The sequence below is a fragment of the Ambystoma mexicanum genome, chromosome 3q, assembly GCF_040938575.1.
Source record: "Ambystoma mexicanum isolate Mex_15411 chromosome 3q, UKY_AmexF1_1, whole genome shotgun sequence".
Classification (NCBI taxonomy): Eukaryota; Metazoa; Chordata; class Amphibia; order Caudata; family Ambystomatidae; genus Ambystoma; species Ambystoma mexicanum.
Window position 1 is genome coordinate 889,537,488 of NC_090926.1, and position 22,539 is coordinate 889,560,026.

General features: G+C 46.1%; 1 protein-coding gene across 1 annotated transcript in view; it reads right to left on the reverse strand.

The window, feature by feature from the left end:
* Positions 1-22,539, reverse strand: part of NOL11 (nucleolar protein 11) — a 331,146-nt gene that overhangs the window by 229,718 nt on the left and 78,889 nt on the right. Inside the window, exons 6-7 of the mRNA XM_069655029.1 lie at positions 17,404-17,545; positions 2,970-3,155 (exon numbers count right to left, since the gene is read on the reverse strand). Coding sequence (XP_069511130.1) covers positions 2,970-3,155; positions 17,404-17,545 — 328 coding nt within the window. The remainder of the gene's footprint in view (positions 1-2,969; positions 3,156-17,403; positions 17,546-22,539) is intronic.

A 22,539-nucleotide genomic window follows, 5' to 3' on the forward strand; every position in this document is an offset into this window, starting at 1 on the left:
AGAATTCCAATTGTTTCCCGATGAGTATTGTTGCTGAGGAAAGCGTTGGCCACGAAAAAGCTGTTTGGAACCAGATCCTCTTCTTGTAGAGGGTCTCTGTGTGATCTGGTCTAATGTTTTTTAAGGTGCCGTGCTCCTTTTTTGCGGTTTTGAGGGCCTCATCTATCGCTTTCCCAAACAAGTTGGATTCTTCCACGGGTTTGTTTATTAGTGATGCCTGCATTTCTGGCTTAAATCCAGAGTTCCGCAGCCAAGCATGTCTTTTTAGGAGTGTGCCCTGAGCCAGGGATCGACCAGCCGTTTCTGCGGAATCCAAAGTATTCTTAAGAATGCTCTAGTTCACCTGTCTGCCTTCAGAGATAGTGGAGAGGAGACGAGTACGTAGGGGTTTGGGAACCTCTTGTATGCCTTACTGTAATGAAGCCCACTGGGCATCGGCGTAGCTGGGCAACAAGGTATTGTTGTTGGCAATGCGCGTTAAGAACACGGCAGCAACCATGATTCTTTTTCCCAGGCCGTCAAGTAGTTTACCTTCCTTATCTGGGGGTGCTCGCCGGTTGACAAAGGGACCCCTGCCTGCTTCCATGTAGTAGTCACTACTAGGGAATCTGGGGTGGAATGACCTCTGATATAAATAGGGTCTGATGGAGAAGGGCAAAGGTTTTTCTATTCGCAGGTTGACACGCCTTGTGAGAGCAGGTGTTGATAAGGATGGCGCCAGACGTTTAATTGAATTAATGAGGGAAATGGCCTGGCTGGCCGGTGTCTTTTCCTTAAGGATATCTTCCACAAAGTCAGCTTCGGGGACCGCCTCATCCATAGCAATCTTAAAATGATCAGCTGCTTTACGTAACATTATGTTAAAGGTCAATTGGTCATCCACTGGCAACGGTTGTTGCCTAGTGGGAGTGGACTGGGCAGAGTCCAGGGACAGGACATCAGGGTCTTGATGATCTGGGGATTGCCATGGTTGGGGGTCACCCCCATCTGGGCTTTCTGCCCAGCCCTCTATGGGTTCATGAAAGTCCTCGGAGTTGATGAATTCTTCATCCTGGGTATCAGCATGAATGTCATCCTCGGTTAAATCATAGTTGTAAATATCCTCTCCTAAAGAGGGGTCAAAAAGTCTTGGAAACTTAGCCTTGGGGTCCATAGGGCTCTCATCCCTTGGCCTCTTGCGTGTGGGTTGTTCTGAACGGGAAACAGATCTGTCCAGCCTTTCCATGCAGTTTTCAAATGTTTCTCTAGTCCAAACAGAGGGTCTAGAATGGTCTAGAGGTGGAAAAATGTCTCGATTTTGTTCATCCGTCGAAAATCGGCGAGATTTTCGTCTCATCGTCGAGAATAGTCCTTCGCTTTCAGAGAACTCCTCTTGGGTCACCATCAGAGGTGAGATGTCTCTGCTTCTCCTTGGACTTCTGGGTGGGGTCCGGTACCCCCCTTAGGCCTTCCTTAGACTTCGATGGATCCCTGGGCCCTTCCATGGACCTTGGCACATCCCTGCCCTGCCGCTTCTGAGAATCAGTGGCGACAATCCTGGCTAAGCTTTCAGTGGCATCCTCCGCGGTGGGGAGGTGTGTAGCTTCAGCCTGCGAGGGGGTCTTTTTCGCCAGTGTTGGGGCCTTGCCCTCAACGGACGCCCTATTCGGCGTTGCCGGGGCCTTGTCTGTGACCGCCTTTTTCGGCGGAATCGGAACCCTGTCGACCCTAGACGCCTTCTTGTGATGCGTCTTGGCGGAACTGGATATATTGGGGGTAGCGCCCTTTGTTTTCGATTGCCCAGTCGCTAGGCGCAATTGCGGCTGTGGGGAGGGCTGCCGAACCTGACGGTCGGTGGGTTCCGCCAGGGTTTCCGGTGTACCTGTTGGCGCTGAAGTCTTCTTCGACCTGGCCGAAGATTGACTTGGGGTTGTGTGCTGTGTGCTGTGTACATGTTCGTCTTTGTTGCCGGGGTGTGACTTCCCCATAGCAGTGCCTATTGGGGCCGGGGACAGACTATGCGGAACGCAAGCGTTCCGTCGAAAGGTCAACAACCTCCGGTTCGGAGGTATGTTCATCACTCTCACCGTCATTACATTCGGTGGCTGCGGCAGCAGGAGAACATTCGGCCTTCGACATACCGTAGGCTGCCCACCGTTCGACTCTACGCTTCTTTAATATTTTAGGACGAAGGAGCTTACAAGCGGCGCATCCTTCATCTTTGTGATCGAGCGCTAAGCACCGGCTACACCGTCTGTGCCCGTCTTTCCAAGGGAATTTGCTCCTACAATTAGGGTAAAACCTAAATGGAATCTTCTCAATAGCTGAGGATGGTTAGAGTGAAAGGGAAAGAGGAAAGAAAGGGAAAGGCATTCTCAATTTGTATCATAATGTCCACCCCGACCCCACTCTCCCTACTGTATAGGCCGGCGGAAGGCCCGGTCACGCGGTCGGCCACGCTGACTGGATCACTGTCCATCGAGTTCCCGAAGGACTCCGGCGAAGGTCTGCTACAGCCGTCGAAACAAGGAACGGGTAGGGTGATCAGGATTCTTTATATAATTATTTGACCAAAGTTCGATGGACAATAAGCAAAGTCTTTAACAAGCTCTGCATCAAGGCGACCAGTATGCTGGGTGGAAAAAAACAATCTGAGGGACCTTGACACGTGAGGGATTTCGGGTACACTACATGCCACGTAGGGATAGTGTTACAGTCACGCCCATGTTGACGCCCCCTTTCGATTCTCGAAAGACAAGATGCAATACTCTGCAGTTACCACTGGATGTCGGACCATATGCACAACATTTGATTCTAAGCAGATTAACATACATCAGAAGCAACACCTATTTTGCCAATTGAAAAGGAGATTGATAATAATAAAGTTACTTTTCTTGCACAAAGTAGAAAAATTACAAGGTTCATTAAATTAAGCAACATTTGTAAAAATTAAACAGAATTGCTTGATAACAAACACCCATCAATCTTACCTTTGGAAGCACTCTGCTCAGAGTGCAATGACCCCAATATTGCAACATGTGTTTTGTCAAGAATGACCAGTGCTGTATTACTGGGAAGTGGAAGTTTTATCAGGGGCGACTTCGGCAGAAAATGTTGACCCTCTGTCTCAGGCCGATGAAAAGGCACTCCAATCTCATAAACATGCCCACTTGAAACTGTACAAAGAAAGAAATAGAAAGAAAATGTTATCCACAGGAATCATTTTAATGCAACTCATTTTCTGGTGCAGTGTACTCTAGCACCTGGAAGCGTCTTCATGCCACGCAAACTTAAAAGTGGCCTAGGCAGAGCCTTTCTGACCCTAGCTGCCAGTCTCTGGAACAACCTGCCGGACCACCTAAGACTGGAACCCAACTACACTCGCTTTCGCAAAATGGTAAAAACTCACATATTCAAATAATCGGCCACCCTTCTAACTCCCATGTTAGAGCAATTTCTTGTGTTCGTCCCGTCCTATCCGTCCCACTACCTGTTTGTTCTGTCTTTTCGTGTTCTTGTTTCGGCGCCCCGAGGCTCGCGAGATACCGGCGCGATATAAATATTCAAATAAACAAATAAATGGGATTACCAATAAAATGTTTCAGACCAAATAACCAGGCAGACTCAAGATGGTAAAATACAGCTTTTATCTCAATGAAGGAAAGCAGGGTTAATCGTCATTCATCAAATTGATTCATGCAGGATCAAACTGTCCTTTTGATTATACTTAGTTTATATAATGCTAACTGTGTCATCTATGTCATCCAACGTGGCATATCACAAAAACTATTGAGGGGTAAAATTGGATAGGGGGAACATCTCTACATATAGAATGCATGAGTACTAATCTCTCATTGGCTCTGAGCTCCCTAAATACGTATAATACCGATTACAACAGAGAATATGGCAGCAGAATAATACTTGGCAACATTGTATGTAAAAGTGCATGGCAGGCGTTTCCTACTGGTTGGCAACCCAAATCCAATCTTAGACATTCGGCTCGCTAGCAGCACGTACATAAAAACGAAACCCAGGTGCTTGGAGATACGTCAGCTCTCTCCTCGGTTTCCCCAATTAGTCTACCGTCTCTCATCGGTAGGCCTTATGCAAGTGTCCTTTGTTTGAAGACTGACCTTGCCAGCCTGCACTGTTTCGAAAAACATTCAAGAGAGTGTAGGCACACCATTATCTTAGTTTCAAGAATAATCAATAGCCCTTGCTCTTCATCACATGTTAAGACCACAACTTTCCCAATTTGACAGTGTATTTAGCACCATTTGATTCACTTATACTGGGTGCAGTTGCTCAATCTATTCCATAAACACTTCATACACTTTTAAAAGTCCTATACTTGGCATCTGCAAATGTTCTTGTTCCTCCTAATCTTGAGAAATATGCGCTTAGCACATGGTCTGCTCGTTGGACTCCCTTCGTACTTTGCCTTCATCTCTCGAAAATAGCATCCTTGGTCCTAGGCCAATGTAGTCCTCTATTTTGCCAGGGAAAAACAACCTTTTCATCGTCTTTTCACTTCAGGATTCTAGGCTCCTATTTTGAGGTAGCCGAGTTGATTGACATAAGCCGTTGTCCATCTTCTTCTAATAGTCGTCCTAAACGATGAATATATACCTCTCATAAGGAAGCTTCTATATGTTCTTTCTACCTTGCGTTGGGACGTATTTACAGTTATTGACCAGTGAGTCACTTCATTCTTCTTTATGTTCATGATACTGTATCTTTGGGCACATGTTTCTCTTAGAGCTTCAGGTACATCGTCATTCTTGAGTATTTGCATATCGTTTCAACTGTAAGGAACGCATTGTGGCAATAGTAAGAGACACCAGTAATCACAGTTCAAGGGCGTTTATTGAACTTGCACAAAGGTGTGAAACTCTTATCTAAACCTAAATCTACAGATATGAGCAAGCTACGACCATCAAATAATAATAGTCCTAGTGGAGTCTCGACAAAATAAAAGGGCCTATATAGCAACAACCAACAAAAAAAAAACGATTGCCAATCCTTACCACTAATTTACAAATAATGTGGGGTAAATGGTTATGAAAAAGAAAGAAGTGTTCACAAAATAATGTGTCGGGATGCTTGGGCCGTTGGCCACCCATACCCACGTTTTCAGCATGGGGCAAGGCGGGTCACTCGAGCATAGCACACACTCTGGCCTTTGCGGCACAAGGTTACAGTTCAATTTTCCCAGATCAGGACCTTCTGTGTCCAAGTCTCTTGACGCAGAGTGCCTGCTGTACCAAACACGCAAACGTTATTCTCCTTTTTCTAGTATTCAATTTGGGTGTTCATCCTGGATCCCTCTCTGCCACGCTCGGATCCCTTTCTGTTCTTCAATTCATCTCCCTCAGCCGGGCTCAGGCCAATTGCAACGTACATCAAACTATTGAAGACGTTCTAATGTGCACAGGGTTTAGCTTGACCCGTTGCATGACCACTTCGATCTCAATATTTCTTTCTCCCACACTCTGCATCAGTTGGATACCTAACAGACTTTCGATTGTGCACCTACGTGGCGCTGGACCACTATGTGTATGGTATCTTTTCTTGCCCACCCAAAGTTCATCTACTTCCTATGGCTTCCAATTGTATTCACTGTTAGGTAAGAATTGGTGCAGTCCCACTGTGTGAGACTACAGAACACTTATCTGCTTGGTATTAGGTAACACACCTTTTGGTATAGGTCTGTACTACACAGGTTGTTAGTGTGACTGAGCAGCCAGGCCTATCTCAAGAGGGGTAAATGTGAGCTGTAGAGCTGTACAAATGAAATCCATAATTACAAGTAACACTTACACTCAACTGTTTATAACTGAAACCTTATTTATGCAATGTCAGTTTTAAATAAGCATACTTTAAAAAGGCAAAAGATGTTAACAATACGAATAAACTTTGGAAATCTTTTCAGAATCCAACAAGCCAGTGAATAATCTTTGTATATGCTTCATACACTTCTCCTACAACCGGAGGTGACTTCAATCACAATGATAGTATTTGCATTTATATATTACACTGTTATACTTTCAGAGTTGCAGAAAAGAATGGTTAAGGGAAGCAAAAGGGTTACAACAGTTTCTTAGTAAGTGTGAGGACAAAAAAAGACAAAAAAAGACAAAAAAAGTAAAAGATTCTTTGAGTGTGGAAAAAGGTTCGCACTCACAAAGGTATAAGGAAAAATAATCCATCAGTAAAAGGAAAAAGTTCTGGGGTTGACACAGGCCAGGGAGATTTCTCATTGCTATGAAAATCTTACCTAACAGTGGTACTGCAGAAAGTAAAGAAGATTGACCGGACAATCCATGTCATTTGTTAGGGCTGCAGATAAGGCGCCAAAGCTGCAGAGTGAACCAAGAAGTTGTTGAAAGTCGCGGCCCAGGTCCTCCCTTGAGACTGCTGCTGAGAGACCCTGTCCATTGTCCTACCTTCAGTCATCAGACCAAGGAATCCAGAGGTCGGGTCCAGAGCTGCAACATCGAGGAGCATCCAGCATGAACATTTTCTTCTAGCCTAAAGTACTATGAGGGAAAAGGAAAAAATAATTGCTTACCGGATTCCAAAAAGTCGCTCCAGAGCATTGGAGTGCACGTAGAGGTGTCCAGGGAAACACCATCTTACCTCAGACCCAAGCCGCTGCTTGTGTCCCCTTCGTGTCCATTTTAAGTTCTCCCTTGTGAGTTGTTTATTTGCTGCTTCATTAACACCGAGATACTGGAAGATATCCACAGGAACTCTTCATCATTCGCTGCTTGTCAAGACTTCAAGCCATCTCCGAACTGCCTTTAGCTAGAGCTGTGCTTTGGGGCTCAAAGTTACTATGCAAAGAACCTGTCTCTGGAACCTTGAACTAAGCTCATGTTACACTAACTAACCATTTTCCTCCCTTTAAGTGACTTTACTAAATGCGTTTGTAGAGTAAATGCATTACTAAATATGCATTACTAAATTAATTATCTGCACTTTGGATTGGGTCGCAGATATCAAATGCGTTTCCCTCATAACAGCAATTGAACCTTGCATATGGACAGATCACTATCTAATTTCATTGACCATTTCAGACATTCCCCAACCAAAATCTAACAAACCTCATGCTCCACCTGCTCTCACCCACTGCAAAAAAATATAACACTCGCAAATCTTCTCCCCCTGATCCAACCTATCACTAATCACTCTAGCCAGATCTCTAACCCCAACGATCTAGTCGACCTGTACAATAACACCATCAACTCGGCGATTGACGCCATTGCGCCGCTGAAACTCACTAAATATAAACCTATTGCCCATCTGAACACCTGGTTCACTCCCACGCTAAAATCCCTATGCAAAGAGAAACTACATGCAGAAGCCTGTTGGAGAAAAAAACCATTCTCCCCACAAAAAAAACCTTCTCACTGCCCTTACTAACAGCTACAAAAAACAAATCATTCAGGCAAAAAGAGAGACCTTTAAAGACAGAATCAATAAAGCGAACTCGAATACCAGGGAAATCTTCTCCATTCTGAGAGAATTATAATCCCCAATTGCACCCATAGAATCTTGTACCAAAGACAAAGCCTGGTGCACTAACATTCAAAAAGCCCTATGCGACAAAATTACAATGTTAAAAGACAAAATATTAGCCAAAAAATCCGCCCTCAACAACATTGCCCTCTCTACGCAAGAAACCATCCTCCAGGAACTTGTGGCCAACCAAACTAAACCCCCTAACCAATTTAGCTTTAGAGCCATCTCTACTGCGGAAACTAAGAACATCATCTTGTCCTTGAAACCGTCCCAATGCTTTGGTGACACCTGTCCAGCCCCAATTATTAAAGAGGCTGCACACGAACTAGCCCCCTTCGTCACATCATTTATTGACTCCTCATTTAAATCATGCTCTGTGCCAACTACAACTGTGACAGTTAATTCTAGGTGCCCTCTAGCACATATGCATTTTAGTGTGTTTTGGGACAGTTAATTCTAGGTGCCCTCTGGCACATATGCATTTTAGTGTGTTTTGGGACAGTTAATTCTAGGTGCCCTCTGGCACATATGCATTTTAGTGTGTTTTGGGACAGTTAATTCCAGGTGCTCTCTGGCACATATGCATTTTAGTGTGATTTGGGACAGTCAAATCCAGGTGCCCTCTGGCACATATGCATTTTAGGGTTTTTGGGACAGTCAATTCTAGGTGCATTTAAGGACAGTCTACTTTCGAGCCATTGTGCCTTAGTCTGCTGACCACTGCGCCTCACTTGTGAATGTGCCTACCTGCTAGCCATTGTGCCTTAGTCTATTGTGTCACTGTGCCTGCCCATTGCACCTTTACTCTGAGTCCGACTACTTGCCTTCCTGCCCATCCCGACCCAGTCGGTTCCCGATCCACCGCAATCTACTTTACTGCCATCTAGTCAACCTCACCCTACCACATACAGGTCTCAACACTGACCACCCATGGCAAACCTCTACTTAGCCACTCTCACCTTAACGGCTACACTCACCTTAACGGCTACACTCGCCTTGCTCCACCACACCACCACCACAAACCTCGACCACAATCACACCCAACCCAACATCCCTCATACACCTCGACTATGACTATGGGTTTTTTCGAGGCCCAACATATTGACCAGCCTAACAGCACGCTCAGCCCCAAAGAATGGATCCGCCAATGTGCTGCTCCACCCACTCTCTGGAACCCATGCACATTGAAAGACAGAAACCTGAGACTCGGCCCTCGGTTCATAACCCCCACGACACTCGCCAAAAGACACTCCCCTCTTCCCACGCACAATCAAGCTAACACTGCTCAAATTTTGAACAGCCCCCTTGAGCACATCTGAACAGCCGCTGATCAAGGGTGCCCTCATCAATGCCCGCTCGCTGGTCGCTCATGCGCTAGATATCGCAGACTTCATCTCTGCCAACAACCTGCACTTCCTGGTTATCACCGAAACCTGGCTGCACCAAGCAGCAGGCCCAGCGCTATCCCTCGCCATCCCAGAAGGTTATTCAATACTAAGGAAAGACTGGGACATAGGTAAAGGAGGAGGAGTAGCCTTCATTGCCAAAACATCCCTTGGCCTCAGATTAACCCCACCGCCTAGCTTCCGGTCTGCAGAACTTCTGTCAGCCAAGCTCCAACTCTCAGCTACACAAACCGTACTATTACACCTCCTCTACAGACCCCCAGCCCCCATCACCACATTTGAGGAAGAGATATCTGACCTCTTGACCGCCAACACCAAAACAGGATCTCAAATTACCCTCCTTGGCGACCTCGGTCTCGGTGACCCAAACGATGCCAATGCGCTCTCCCTGGAAAGCACCATCTCCCAACTAGGGTTCAAACTCAGAATCACAGACCCCACCCACAACAAAGGCAGGACCTTGGACTGGCTAGCGGATCTCAACTGCTCTACGACCATCACAAAAAACGAGCAAACTGCATGGTCTGACCACCACGCCATCTCCTTCTCCATCCAAGGGAAATCACAACCAAACACTCCAACCCCCATCATCCCTCAAGCCCTCACCAGAAATAACCGCAACATTACCTTACAAAACCTCAGCCCACTCAGACAACATCCTTACCCCCACAAACTACGCTAACCTAGATGCGGAGAAACTTGCTGACCTATACAACAAAATGCTACAATCAGCAGTAGACACATCTCTCCACTCAAACTCACCAAAGCCAAACCGACAGCCCACATGAACAAATGGTTCACACCAGAGCTAAAAATCCTCCGAAACTCCAAACGAGCCGCAGAAGCCACCTGGAGAAAAACGCCCAACCTCTCCAACAAAACACAACTCTCAATAGCAGCCACCATCTACAAAACTTCCTCAAGGCCAAAAAAGAGACATATGACAACAGAATTGAGAACGCCAAATCCAAAACAAAAGAGCTTTTCAATATCCTCAGGGAACTCGAATCCCCTCCCACACTGGCAGAAAAACACCTACCTGCCCCCCGCTCTCCTTCTCACCAGTATCCACTAAAGAAGTAGAAAGCATCATTAAGGGCCTCAAACCCTCTAGATGCCAAGGGGACTCATGCCCAGCTCCCATCATCCAGGAAGGCGCCAACATTCTGGCCCCCTTCATAACAGCCCTCATCAACGCATCCTTCAAATCAAGCTCAGTGCCTAGCACCCTCAAGGAGGCCTGGGTCATGCCACTACTAAAAAAAACCTAATCTAGATCCCAATAACCCAACCAACTACAGGCCAATCACCACCGTTCCCTACATCCTAAATATCTTAGACAGAGTGGCTTACCTGCAAATACAGAAGCACCTGGAGGACAACAACCTCCTGGGTCTCAGACAATCCGGCTTCAGGCCAAGGCACGGAACAGAGTCAGCCCTACTGGACCTAAAAATCCAGATGGACGAGGCAAAGGACAGGGGTAATCTAGCCATTCTCTTGCTGCTAGATCTATCAGCACCCTTCGACCGCGTCGACCATCAGATCCTCACGGAACATCTGATGACTTCAGCGGCCTTCTCTAACCAGGCGACTGCCTGGATCCAGTCCTTCCTAGCCAACCGAACCACCCGGGTCTTCTCCCCGGGGGCCTCAGCACTCCCTGTCACCATCACATGCGGCGTCCCTCAAGGCTCGTGCGTCTCGCCAACCCTATACAATATCTTCACTAAGCTATTGTTTGACCGCCTAGACAACCTGGGTGTCACATACACAAACTATGCTGACGATACCCAGGTTCTCATCACCCTATCAGGGTGCTACAACGAGGACTCCACCAGAATCAACAATCTATATTTGGAGATCCAAGCCTGGATGGCAGAGCACGGTCTATGCCTCAACGATGAGAAAACTGAGCTCCTTCTTGTCGGCTCCCAACCTCGGCTAAACAAACTAGAGCCCTGTTACGCGTCCATCAACATAGACGGTAACCTAATCACAGTTGCCAAAGAAATTAAAACCCTTGGGGTTTATCTATACTCTACTCTCTCGCTCAAAAGACAGGTAAATGCCACAGCCTCATCCACAGCTTACACAAATAAGCTGATCAACGCCTGCAAAACTTTCCTTTCTGCCTCCTGCTGCATTACTCTAGCCAGAGCGCTAGTGCTCTCAAAAATTGACTACTGCAATACACTCTTTCTCGGCACGTCAGAACGCAACCTGAACAAACTACAGGTGCTTCAAAATAATGCCCTCAGAGCCGCCCTCAGTATCCCACGACAAGCCCACATCTCCAGCATCAGGCAAGATGCACACTGGCTCCCTGTACGAGACAATCACTCTCAGATCCCTCGTCATTGTCCATAAATGCCGCTCCAATGACGCACCCAAATACCTGGCAGACAAGTTCCACAATCACACATCAACTAGACCAACCAGAACGCCATACTCACATTGCCTTTCCATTCCCAAAATCTCCCTAAAAAAAAGCTGGTGGCGCCAGCTTCCCGGTCCTAGCCGTCAAACTATGGAACGCTATGCCACTAAACCTTAGAACAGAACCCTCCTTTTGGACTTTTAGAGCCAAAACTAAAACATGGCTTTCCAACAAAAACTCTGCTTAATGTACTTCCTCTCCGCATGTCCTTGTCGACCAGCTTGTAACCCGGTCTACCACACTTATTGTTGTTATTTCACAGTCTGTATTGTATATTCTTGCCATGTTGTAACTGTATCTAAGTCTCTGGCGCCCGGTTACCCCAGGGTTCGGCGTGCGGTACAAATAAAGAAACTAAACTAACCTTAAAAACACATGGATATTACCTCTCCTAAAAAAAGTTAACCTGAATCCCAATGTCCCAACGAACTATAGGCCCATAACAACTGTCCCGTTCCTCCTTAAAATCTTAGATAAAGCTGCATATCTTCAGATCCAAGCTTATCTGGAGATCAACAATCTACTAGGGACAAGACAATCAGGATTTAGGCCAAGACATGGAACCGAAACGGCTCTCCTTGATCTTAAAAACCAACTAGACGAGCGCAAAGACAGAGGAGACATCTCTATTCTCCTACTCCTAGGCCTATCGGCTGCCTTCGACCTGGTAGATCACAAGGTACTTTGCAATCACCTCAAATCGGCAGCCAACTTCTCTACTAAAGCCACGGCATGGATAAATTCATTCCTGGACCAGAGAACCATAAGAGTCTGCTCACCTTCATCAGCAGCAGATCCAGTCCCCATCACCTGTGGAGTCCCTCAAGGGTCATGTGGTTCCCCCACGTTATACAATATTTTTACAAAGCCTCTCTTTGATATATTGGACAAACTAGGGGTCTCATATACCAACTACACCGATGATACCCAGATTCTTATCCCAATCCAGGGTGACTATGAAAAGGACACCAGACTCATAAATAAAATTTACCAAATCATCCAAACTTGTATGGGCACACATGGCCTATGTCTTAACGACAAGACTGAGCTCTTAATCATCGGTTCTACCAACAAACTGAATTGTACAGCTGGGGTAATTTATTCAATCATGATTGATGGCATCAAAATCAAGGTAGCCAAGGAAGTTAAAACCTTAGGTTTCTACTTAGACTCAGCTCTCACCCTCGACAAGCAAGTAAATGCTACAGCCTCGGCAACTAGTTACACCTGCAAACTTATCCACGCCTGCAAACCATACCCATCCACAGATAGCTGCACCACCATAGCACAAGCCCTCATCCTCTCCAAATTAGACTACTGTAATGCACTGTACCTAGGCACCAGTAAACATAACATCAACAAACTCCAAACCCTGCAGAACAATGCCCTTAGAACAGCCCTAGGAATTCCCAAAGGGCAACACATATCTGCCCATAGAAGAGCCGTCAACTGGCTGGCCATCAATGACTATCAAATTTAAAACTCTGAACATTACACACAATTGTCTGAACAACAAAGCTCCTGCATACCTCACAGAACAATTCACAAAGCATACTTCTGAACGTACCATCAGAAAGGCCCTCTCAAACAGCATCAAAGTCCCCAACTTTAAACTGAAAAGAACTGGTGGGTCCAGCTTCTCGGTTCTAGCAGTTCATCTCTGGAACTCCATCCCAGATGCACTTATAGCCACCCCTTCCTTCCATGTGTTCAAAGCGAACGTTAAACTCTGGCTTAACACCAACGACTGCTAAATGCCGCAACTGTACCAAATACTCTGTATATTTTTTGTAAACACTTCTAACTGTAACATATCTCACATGTAGGTCTCCCGACATTGTAACGTAAGAAATGCTTGATATATGATCCTGTAACATAAGAAATGTAACTTATTTATGTACCTGTAACCCAAGATTTATTTTCTGTAAGCGCCCAGTTGCTTAACGGCCAGGTGCGCTCTATAAATAAACAATACAATACTATGAACAGCTGAGAGAGAAAAAAAAAAATATCTTAAAACATTGATTAGTGCGCAATAACCGATAATACGATTACTGCAAACAAACACAAAAGTGAAAGTGCCCTTTGAAGTGTATTATCAAGTATTCCTAAGTGTTCTAGCATAAACATCTGAACTATTTAAAGTGATTCTGGGGTAAATATAATAAATATTTTCTTTTATATACCTTATAAATGTAAGTGCTTCTTTGCTGTGCCTGTCTAACTAGATTCAGTGTACTTACCTACAGTTCACATCTTCCTCTTAAGAGAAGCCTGACTGCTCTGCCACTCTACCAAGGTCCTGAGTTAGTACAGAATGATACTAAGAGTTGGGGATCTACAAACCCTTGGTATAATTTACTAAACTCCCCTAATAACTGGTGGATTATTTTTGCTTATACCTCTGTGAGGGGAACCCTTTTCCACACTCACAGAATCTTATTCTTTTTATGGGTGTCATTTTTAAGACTCTCCATAGTGTCTTTTTAATTGTATGCTCTGACAACGTTTGATACATACTGCCTATTGTTCCTGGGTTGCCCCTGGGGCTCCCCTTTCAACTTTCTCTGGCTAACCTTGTGAAAACTACAGTTCCCAAGGGTAGAAAGGATCCAAGAATCCCTTTGACATTTTATTAGGTGAGACCAGCCTCCTCCACCTTATGTGGAGTGCTAGGGAGATACTCGGTATCCCCTTTCTCATTCCAAATATAACATTTATGTTACAAGGACAAACTTAACTTTAATGGCTGGTGGCAGTGAACCTTTTTATTAATTCAGTGCACCTTTACCGCAGGCTGTTTCCACAGCCCTGGTAGTGACACATGGGCGCTCATTTGACCAAAATGGCCCCGGTCTTCTCTTTTTGCCATTTCAGTGTTATTTGTCCTTTCTTGTTCTGTCCCCTGACCTCGAGGGTGGGAAAATCCTTTGTGTTAACTACTTCTTCAGCGGGAATCCTCTGGACTCCCCGCCCAGGCTTCCAGAGTGTCTGTGAAGGCAGGAAGCAAGGGAGGAGTCCACAACTTTGCATCCCTTTGTCTTCCAGCCTGACTGCAAGAATCCAGTTCAAACTGGGAGGCTGGCTGTCCTGAAAGGACTGCCAACCCCCATGTTTGAATTATGCATGGCTGTTTGAGTGGGTGGGTTCCTGCCTAAAAGTCAGATCCTGGAAACTGAAGAGGTAGTCGACCACTGTGACAGAAATTGAAGAGGGAATGATGAAGAAAACGCGGCTGAGACGATTTCAAATGACTCTGTGTACCGTGTAACCAGAGCCTGCTGTTACCCTTCCTTCCAATCGATTCCGAAAATGATAACCCAGAGCCTGGTGAGACCCACTAGACTCAAGGAGACCTGCATTTTGACCCATCCCACGTACTGCTGCAACCTTACGGCTTCCATACACCAATACCCTGGCACTTCGAGCCATTGTGCGGTGCACAGCCTTCCAAATTCCAAATCTTGCTGAAACTTTGTGGGCATCCTGCTGGACCTCCAGAGACGTGAATCAAGTCCGAAAAGTCTCCTCACCAGTGTGCTGGAACTTGCACACAACAAGAATTCGACCAGCGATATTCAGTCTACTTCTGGCTCCTAAAAAGGGAACCAAAACCACAGAGCCGCATCCACCCGTGAAGACACCCTTGCCTGGAGCCCTTTGCGTCAATCCTTGCTGAAAAAGCCCATCTAAGGTCCGCTCTTCTGTCTTGATAAGGAATTCAGCACCTGGGTTTTGGGATACAGATCCTGAAGTCCTCTTACTGGAGCTCTTCTTCTGTGCTAAGGTACTGTTGCTGGCTTGGGTATTTACTTACCTTAAGTCTGTTGAGATTCCTGTGTAGATTTGGGGTGTTTTTTATGGTTAGGAGTCCTCTTGTCCAGTTCACCCAATACCCTGCTGGAATCCCCCAAGGTTGTCTTCTCTGAAGTCTCTGGATCCTCAACTAACTTTGAAAGTTGAATACTTAATTGTTTGAACAGTCTTCGCCCGGAACTGACTTTGCCTGCAACTGAGCCTCATCTCACCCGGTCTACAGCTGGCTCCTAGACAACTAGGGTCCCTCTTCTGCCTCTGAGAGAGCCCAGGTAATGGAATTGGGAAGGGCTGGATACTTTAAGGGGTCTGCCTTGAAAATTAAAACCAGTGTTGAAAAGTTGACTTACTGGTATTAAAGTTAGTTTGTAACTGTAACTCTGAGTGTGAGCAGTTACAAAAGTTCTTACTTCCCTTGAAAGTGTTCTGTCGCTTGAAAAAGTATATGGAAGGTTAGTTTACTTACCTTAGATAGGTTCTGCCATTCAATTAAACTGTTTCACCATTCTAACAGAAAGTAGATAAAGGGATAATTTACTCACCTGTGAATTGCGTCCCCCTCTTCCTAAAAGTAATGCTGTTGGTTTTACTGTACTATTCCTGTTAGGATATAAATGTACGAGTGTCCCCAATTGGGTCTTGCTTCACCTGACTTGCTGTTAGCCTGTTCAGAATACATCTGCCTCGGGTTATACTTACCACGAAGTGGCTGAACGCTCCTTTTGAAAAGTGTATAGGTTTTACTTACCTTGTGTTCACTGTGTGTCATCCTAAAACAATTTAGAGATATTGCTTTCCTTAAATCTGTGTTGAACTGATCTAAAAAGCAAACTGTAATAGTATATTACAACATTAGGTTTTAGCTGGGTGTACTGAACCTTGGTTTGCTTTGAGCCATCCAAAAATAGTGTAATAAGTTCTTACTGATCTTAGACTTTTTTCCACTGAACTGAAAAGTAAGTGTAATTGCATATTACACCTGAAGGTCAAACTCCCCATATTATAACTGCGTTATCTTGAATCATAGTTATAGGTTTATACTGTTCCTGGAATGTGTTCAACTATTCTGAAAAGTATATTGTCCAGTTGACTTACTATGTGATTTCTTGCTGAGCGTCACAGTACAACTGTTAGGGTCTACTACCCTTGTATTACTGTAAGTATTCCAAAGTAACTATTGGTTTTTACTAATTTAGAACTACTGTTATGTGTTCCAAATAAGGTTATATGCTTTGGTATGTGCACCTTCAAGCATAGTGCTGCATTTTTATAATTGTGGTTATATATAATGTGATAATACTTATCCCCCCCCCCAGATTTATATGGGCCTTCTTGTATTGAAATAAACCATTTATGTTTGAAAATACATAGTGTTTCTTTGGAGCATTTGTATTACAATTACTTTGTACTGATTCAACAGCCCTCTCTCCCTCCTAAAATAAGCCTAGCTGTTCGGTCTATGCTACCATTTACTTAGGTGGTACAGCCTTATAGTAAGAGCGAGTTGAATGGTTATACTAAGCCCCTAGCTGGACTTCAAAAAAATTGTCCTAACAGTGGACTGTAGTAAGACTCCCTACCAATTTTGACATTTAAAATGAGCCGATTCTTGGAATATTAAAGAAAGGACAGATTTCTATCCCAGTGATGGAGTTCAATGGTGTTTAGTCACACATGTGCTGGACTATTTATTAATTCACATACTGCTCAAGCCACTAGTCTAGAGAGCCGCTCGACATGTTGCACCAAAACCAACCCAAATGAATGCATTTTTTGTTGAAATTGATTAACCTTCTGTAGTACAGTCTCATGTGTGACAAGCCCCAAGAACGTTCCAACAAACAAACATCTTTCCCCAAACAGCCACTTGCATGGAGACGCTCAGGTAGATAAACAGAGGACTTGGGGGCATCGCAATTATATGGGACGTAAGGCCATAGAAGGAGCACAATCTCTATTTTTTCTTAAGAGGACACAGGGCTCATTAATTAAAAGTCAGGAAAACCACATATGGAAAGAATACAACCTACTGAGAAAGAGCATTTGTTCTCACAAACACACAATCACAGCATTCAAAACCCAATACCTACAAAGCAACCGACATTCTAAACAATGCTTTAAATGTCTACACTCTATTGGTGAATGTCACTCTGTTTTTCAGTTTCAGTATTATAAAAGAATAGGCACTGTATGGTGTTCAGTGATACACTACATTAAAAATTCAATACAATCACTTACACAATGAAATTACTGTGATGAACTTGTGTTGAAGAGTAGCTGCGAAGGTTAAAGGCACACAGGCTTCGCTTTCTTGATGAATGTTGTACTTCAACAAGCTGTTCAAATTCAAGTTCTGAACATACACAAACCAATCCCCATCCTAAAAAGGAAGAACAAAAAAAAAATGGTCTCATCTTGCTGAAGTTTCCAGAATTACAGTTGAAAATAAATCTGACTGTTAGGTAAGAATTGGTTCAGTCACACTGTGTGAGACTACCTGCTTGGTATTAGGTAACCCACCTTTTGGTATAGGTCTGTACTACACAAGTTGGTAGTGTGAATGAGCAGCCAGGCCTATCTCAAGAGGGGTAAATGTTAGCTGTAGAGCTGTACAAATCCGTCAATACAAGTAACCAAGTAACACACTCAAGGTTTAAGTTATAAATAGTTATTTATGGTATTGTTTATTTGTAAAGCGCCTATACACAAAGCAAGCGTTTCAAAGAGCTCAAGGGGGGAGTGAACAAAGGGAAAAAACCATTCAGAGCCCTTGAATTTCTTAACGATACAAGTCTGCACGGGCAGAGTGGGTGCATGGAATAATTGCAAATAATACAATTAACGGTGTAGATAACAGCAAATGGGTTTGACAACGATTCTGCAGTTTTTCTAAGTGCACTGAGGCACCACCATGCAAGGAGGAGAGACAAGGGAAAAACAGATTGACGGTCTTCGCAGCATGGTGCTGTCAGATCGTGCAAGTGCGCAGGCCGGTGCAGGAGATTGGGACACGTGCAGGGGGTGGGGGGAAACAAGTGCCCCCAGTCAGTCAGAAGCTGGGGTAAGTGCTGAGAGATACTACTCTCAAGGCTCATTGAGCAATTGCAGTAACGATAAGGCAAGTGCAAGACCCGGAGGCAAGTGCGAGGGGACTGGCGAGGGTGCCAGGGACCTGTGAAATTCTGAGGTACACCAGGCATCCAGTCCGCAGGCTGAGTGGAAAAGGAGGGAGCGAGGGATAGAGCAGAGAGAAAGGTTAGAAGGGTAGAGGGAGATAGAAGGAAGAGGAATGTCTTAAGGAGTTTCTGGAACTCAAGGAGATCAGGCTAAAGACGGAGGGCGGCAGGGAGGCTATTCCAAAGGGAGGCCCCTGTAGAGGATAACAATCTCGCTCCAAATCTCTGCTTGGAGAACCGGCTCACTTGCAGAAGGTTGGAGGTAGATGAGCGGAGGGCTCGGGAAGGACAGTATTTAGATACAGATAGGTAGGTCCCAGACCCCGGAAAGCCTTGTGGACAATGTAGAGGGTCTTGAACTTGATCCTTGCAGCCACGGGGAGCCAGCGGAGGGATATCAGTGCTGGAGAGATGCAGTCCCTGGGCTTGAGGACAAGGATTAATCTTGCGGTTCTGGTTTGGAAGAGTTGCAGAGGGCGCAGAGCAGAGGCAGGGAGGTTTAAAAAAAAGCTGTTGCAGTAGTCCAGCAAGAGGGACTCTATGATGGAGACAAACGCCTCACACACTGTTCTCTTTATACAATGTTGCTGCTTGCAACCTTGGTTCAAAATACAAGCCTGTTTGGTATCAGCCTCTGACTCACCGACTGTGCTGTCTTTTCTGATGCTGCTTTGTTGTAGGAGCCAAGGACAGTACCACGGCGGCAACCACTCCTCCCCGCCTTGGTTATCGACACAGGAGAGCCCCGGGTCCCTCCGACACACTGTGCAGGTTTTATCAGCCTTAGTTCCTGGTCTTCGGTTTCTTACTCTCCAAGGCTCATGAAAGTAACTGTCTTTACAGGTCAAGGGTACTTCCCTCCTTGCAACACTCTCTGGTCTTGCGGTCTTTCTCCTTGTATTAAACTGCCATCTTGGAACTGCTGTTTCTTCGTGTGTTTTTTCTTGCGTGCTCCGCCTTTTATCCATTTGGGGAAGTGTGACGGAATTTAGGTGTCGAATGATCCTTAATTGCCTGACCATAGTGCTGTGACAGGTCAGGTATACGGCTCTGGTGTTAGTCTGTTGTCGCTCACAGTGAACTGTCCGTGTTGGGAAAGGGGGTGTGGAGGTTCCTAGGTATCCTATCTGGCAGGATAGGGAAAAGGTGTTACAAGGTAGGGCATACCACATCTCACCCTCTGTTGTCCCACTTCCACTCCCCGAAGACCCACGCCCCCCCCCCGCCCTCATCCAGGTGATCCTCCCACACTGGTCCACCCATAGGAACTTGATACAAAAGCGATAGCCGTGTCCTGGCCACCTGGATGACAGAACCCCGGGGACTAGCGTGTGAGACACCTTCAGGTCTCTCAAACCTTATACTAAGAGTGGAGTCTTGTACTGTCTCAGTTGTATGGTTTTGATGAAGTCAACAGTAGTGCTTCAGAAAAACGGTCCTAACATATTTATAGCATGGTGCAGGGGCAGCTAGTCTGAAGCCTCGGTGTGCATAGGCGTTTGCCTGTGCTGGACACTGGGGTACCCCGGTAGTCCTTTTGGATGCCTCTTTTATGGCATCTAGCTGCTGTGCGCTATCCTCAGGAGGAGGGGAGGGAGAGGCAGCTAGGCCTAAGTGCGCGTTATGCCACAGGGCCATGGGTTTTTGGTATGAGGTGGGGGGTGGGCTTGGCTTCCCCTGATTGTTTTTGTGGGCCAGTTTGCCCTGGTTTTTTATGGGTTTCTTTACCACTTTTCTTGGGGCACGGTTGCGATTGAAGTTACTACGTTTCGGTATTTTTTGGGAAGCATGGGGAGGTTACAATAGAAGCAGTTAGTCTAGCGGAAACCGCAGTACAAACACAGACTCTGCAACGCATATCAAGGGCACCGCAACAATGGGAAAATGTCCTGTGTGGGGTTCGCAGAACGAAATGGGGGTGGGATTTTCTGCCCTGGAGAGGGGATGGGTCTGTGAGGACGATTGGGACCCAAATGTTGAAATATTGTTAGCGACCTGAAAATGGTCACATGGAACGTCAGGGGCCTTAACAGCTATGTGAAATGACTCAGTGATTTCGTACTTAAGGAGGATGGGAGTACATATTGCACTTATACAGGAAACCCACATTACTGCAGATTGCAAGGAAGTGGAGGGGGGGTTGTATGGTTCTACTTTCGCATTGTATGCTAGGGGTGTCCTAACGTGGGTGGCGCTTATAGTCCCTTTTTAGTCATTGGAATTTAAACGGGATGACGAGGGCAGGATGTCCATGGTACACAGGTTTATCTAGAACATGGAAGTGCGTCTAATCAACACTAATGCCCCTAATGCTACACGGTTCTTTAATTCTCTCTATCGCAGAGTGACTAGGTTCAAAGGGGGCCGGGGGGATGCACCATGTGGTAGATAGGTTGGTTGATAAATACGGGAAACCGCCTCTTCCGGCTAGGGTTTTGGGATCTTTAATGAGGAACCTGCAATTAGGGGCCATTTGGATGTGGCACCATGGAATAGACAGGGGCTACTCACACTATGTGGCACAGTCTAAGGTACACACCTGCATAGATTACATTCTTACTGGGCAGGAGGTCAGGTCACACTGCCATTAAGTACAAGGCTAGAGTGCTTTCTGGCCATGCCCGCTGATCGCGATCTGGGATAGGATTTCCCCTTAGAATACCGGTTCCGACCTGACGCCTTAGGGTCTAGGGCGGGGGGTCTAACCTCTCGCCCTGGCTTTTCAACCAATACCCAGCAACTCTCGCCCACTACATTGCCACTTTCTGCTCTAATTTCCATTGCTACGCTGACGACACAACTCATTTTAAGGCTGCCCCTCTGCCACCTCCTCTCCCCCTCTCATCTCTGATTGCCTAACTGCCATTCAAGATTGGTGTGTCGCAATGATCTTTGTCTGAATGCCAGCAAAACGGAGATCCTCCTCATCGGCACACCTTCACCGTCCTTTTCCCCTCACTCTCTGGCTGGCCTCCCTTGGCCCTCCTCCTACCCCCACCTGCGAGGCTAAGAACCTCGGGTGATCTGCGACTCCACCCTTTCCTTCTCCGCCCACATCTCTGAGGTCTCTAAAAAGTCACATTTCCTACTGCACCTCCTCAGAGGTACTCTTGCCTTTCCTCTCCTTCTCCCAGAATCTCATGGCATCCCAAGCTTCACTCCTCTACCTCCAACTCCCTCAGGGTCAGTCGTTTTTCAAAGAAACGAGCTGGAGGTAGATCTCGGTCTTCGGCTGGGGCCTCCCTCTGGAACAGCCCCCCTGCCACTCTTAAACTTGAGGAGAACTATCTCTGCTTCCGGAAGCACCTCAAGACATTCCTCTTTTCTTCTGCCTTCGCTCCCCCTCTCCCCTGCTGATCTGTTCTCTCTTGGCACTGTGCACCTGGCCACCCTCTGTCCTCTGGGCCCAGATACGTGCTCACCCTACCACACTCCCACACTGCCTCTGGGCCACCCCTTGCACTGGGGTATGTATCTGTACCCATACAGCCCCCCCTTTTTCTTCCTGCACTTATTAGACGTACTGTCATGATTCCTGCCCCTCATGTCCCCAGCCCTCCAAGATGTCAGGCTGGAGCCAGGCCACGATCACCTACATGGCCCTCAAGGGCCTCTCCATCCCTCCAAAGACCCACTTGGAGTCAGAGTTGGCGCTTGTGGCACCAGACTCACTCCCATAGGAGAACAATGGGGATTGGACTTGTAGTGCATTGATGGGGACAAGATGGATGCCCCACATATTTCTGTTCCCTGAACTGCATGTGTAGTCTAGTCTTTTGGGTGTGGTTCAGCCCAGAGTCACCTGGGATACCCAGAGACTATTTAACCCACGCCCAAGCTGAGAAACATGCTTTGCGTTTTCTGCACCTGCAGTGTGACACTCACCGTGTTCGGATCGGTCACCATTAGGCCTGCATCTTTCTTCTGCGCTCAGCTCCTGCAAGAACACCGTTAGGAACAGATTTACTTTGCAGCACTTCTGCCCATCATTCATCGCTCCTTCTGTTCTGCGGGCATCTTCGGCAGTGTCTTTCCCATCCTGGCACGCTGCTTCCTAAGGAAAAGGGAAAAGAACAGAAAAAAGGCATTAGTAAGCATTCAGCAAATATTCGCTTATTTTTAAAGCCTGTACGAGCTTCAAACGCTTACCTGAATCCCAGCCGCTCTGGGGGAACTCTGTCTCCGGAACTTCTTATCC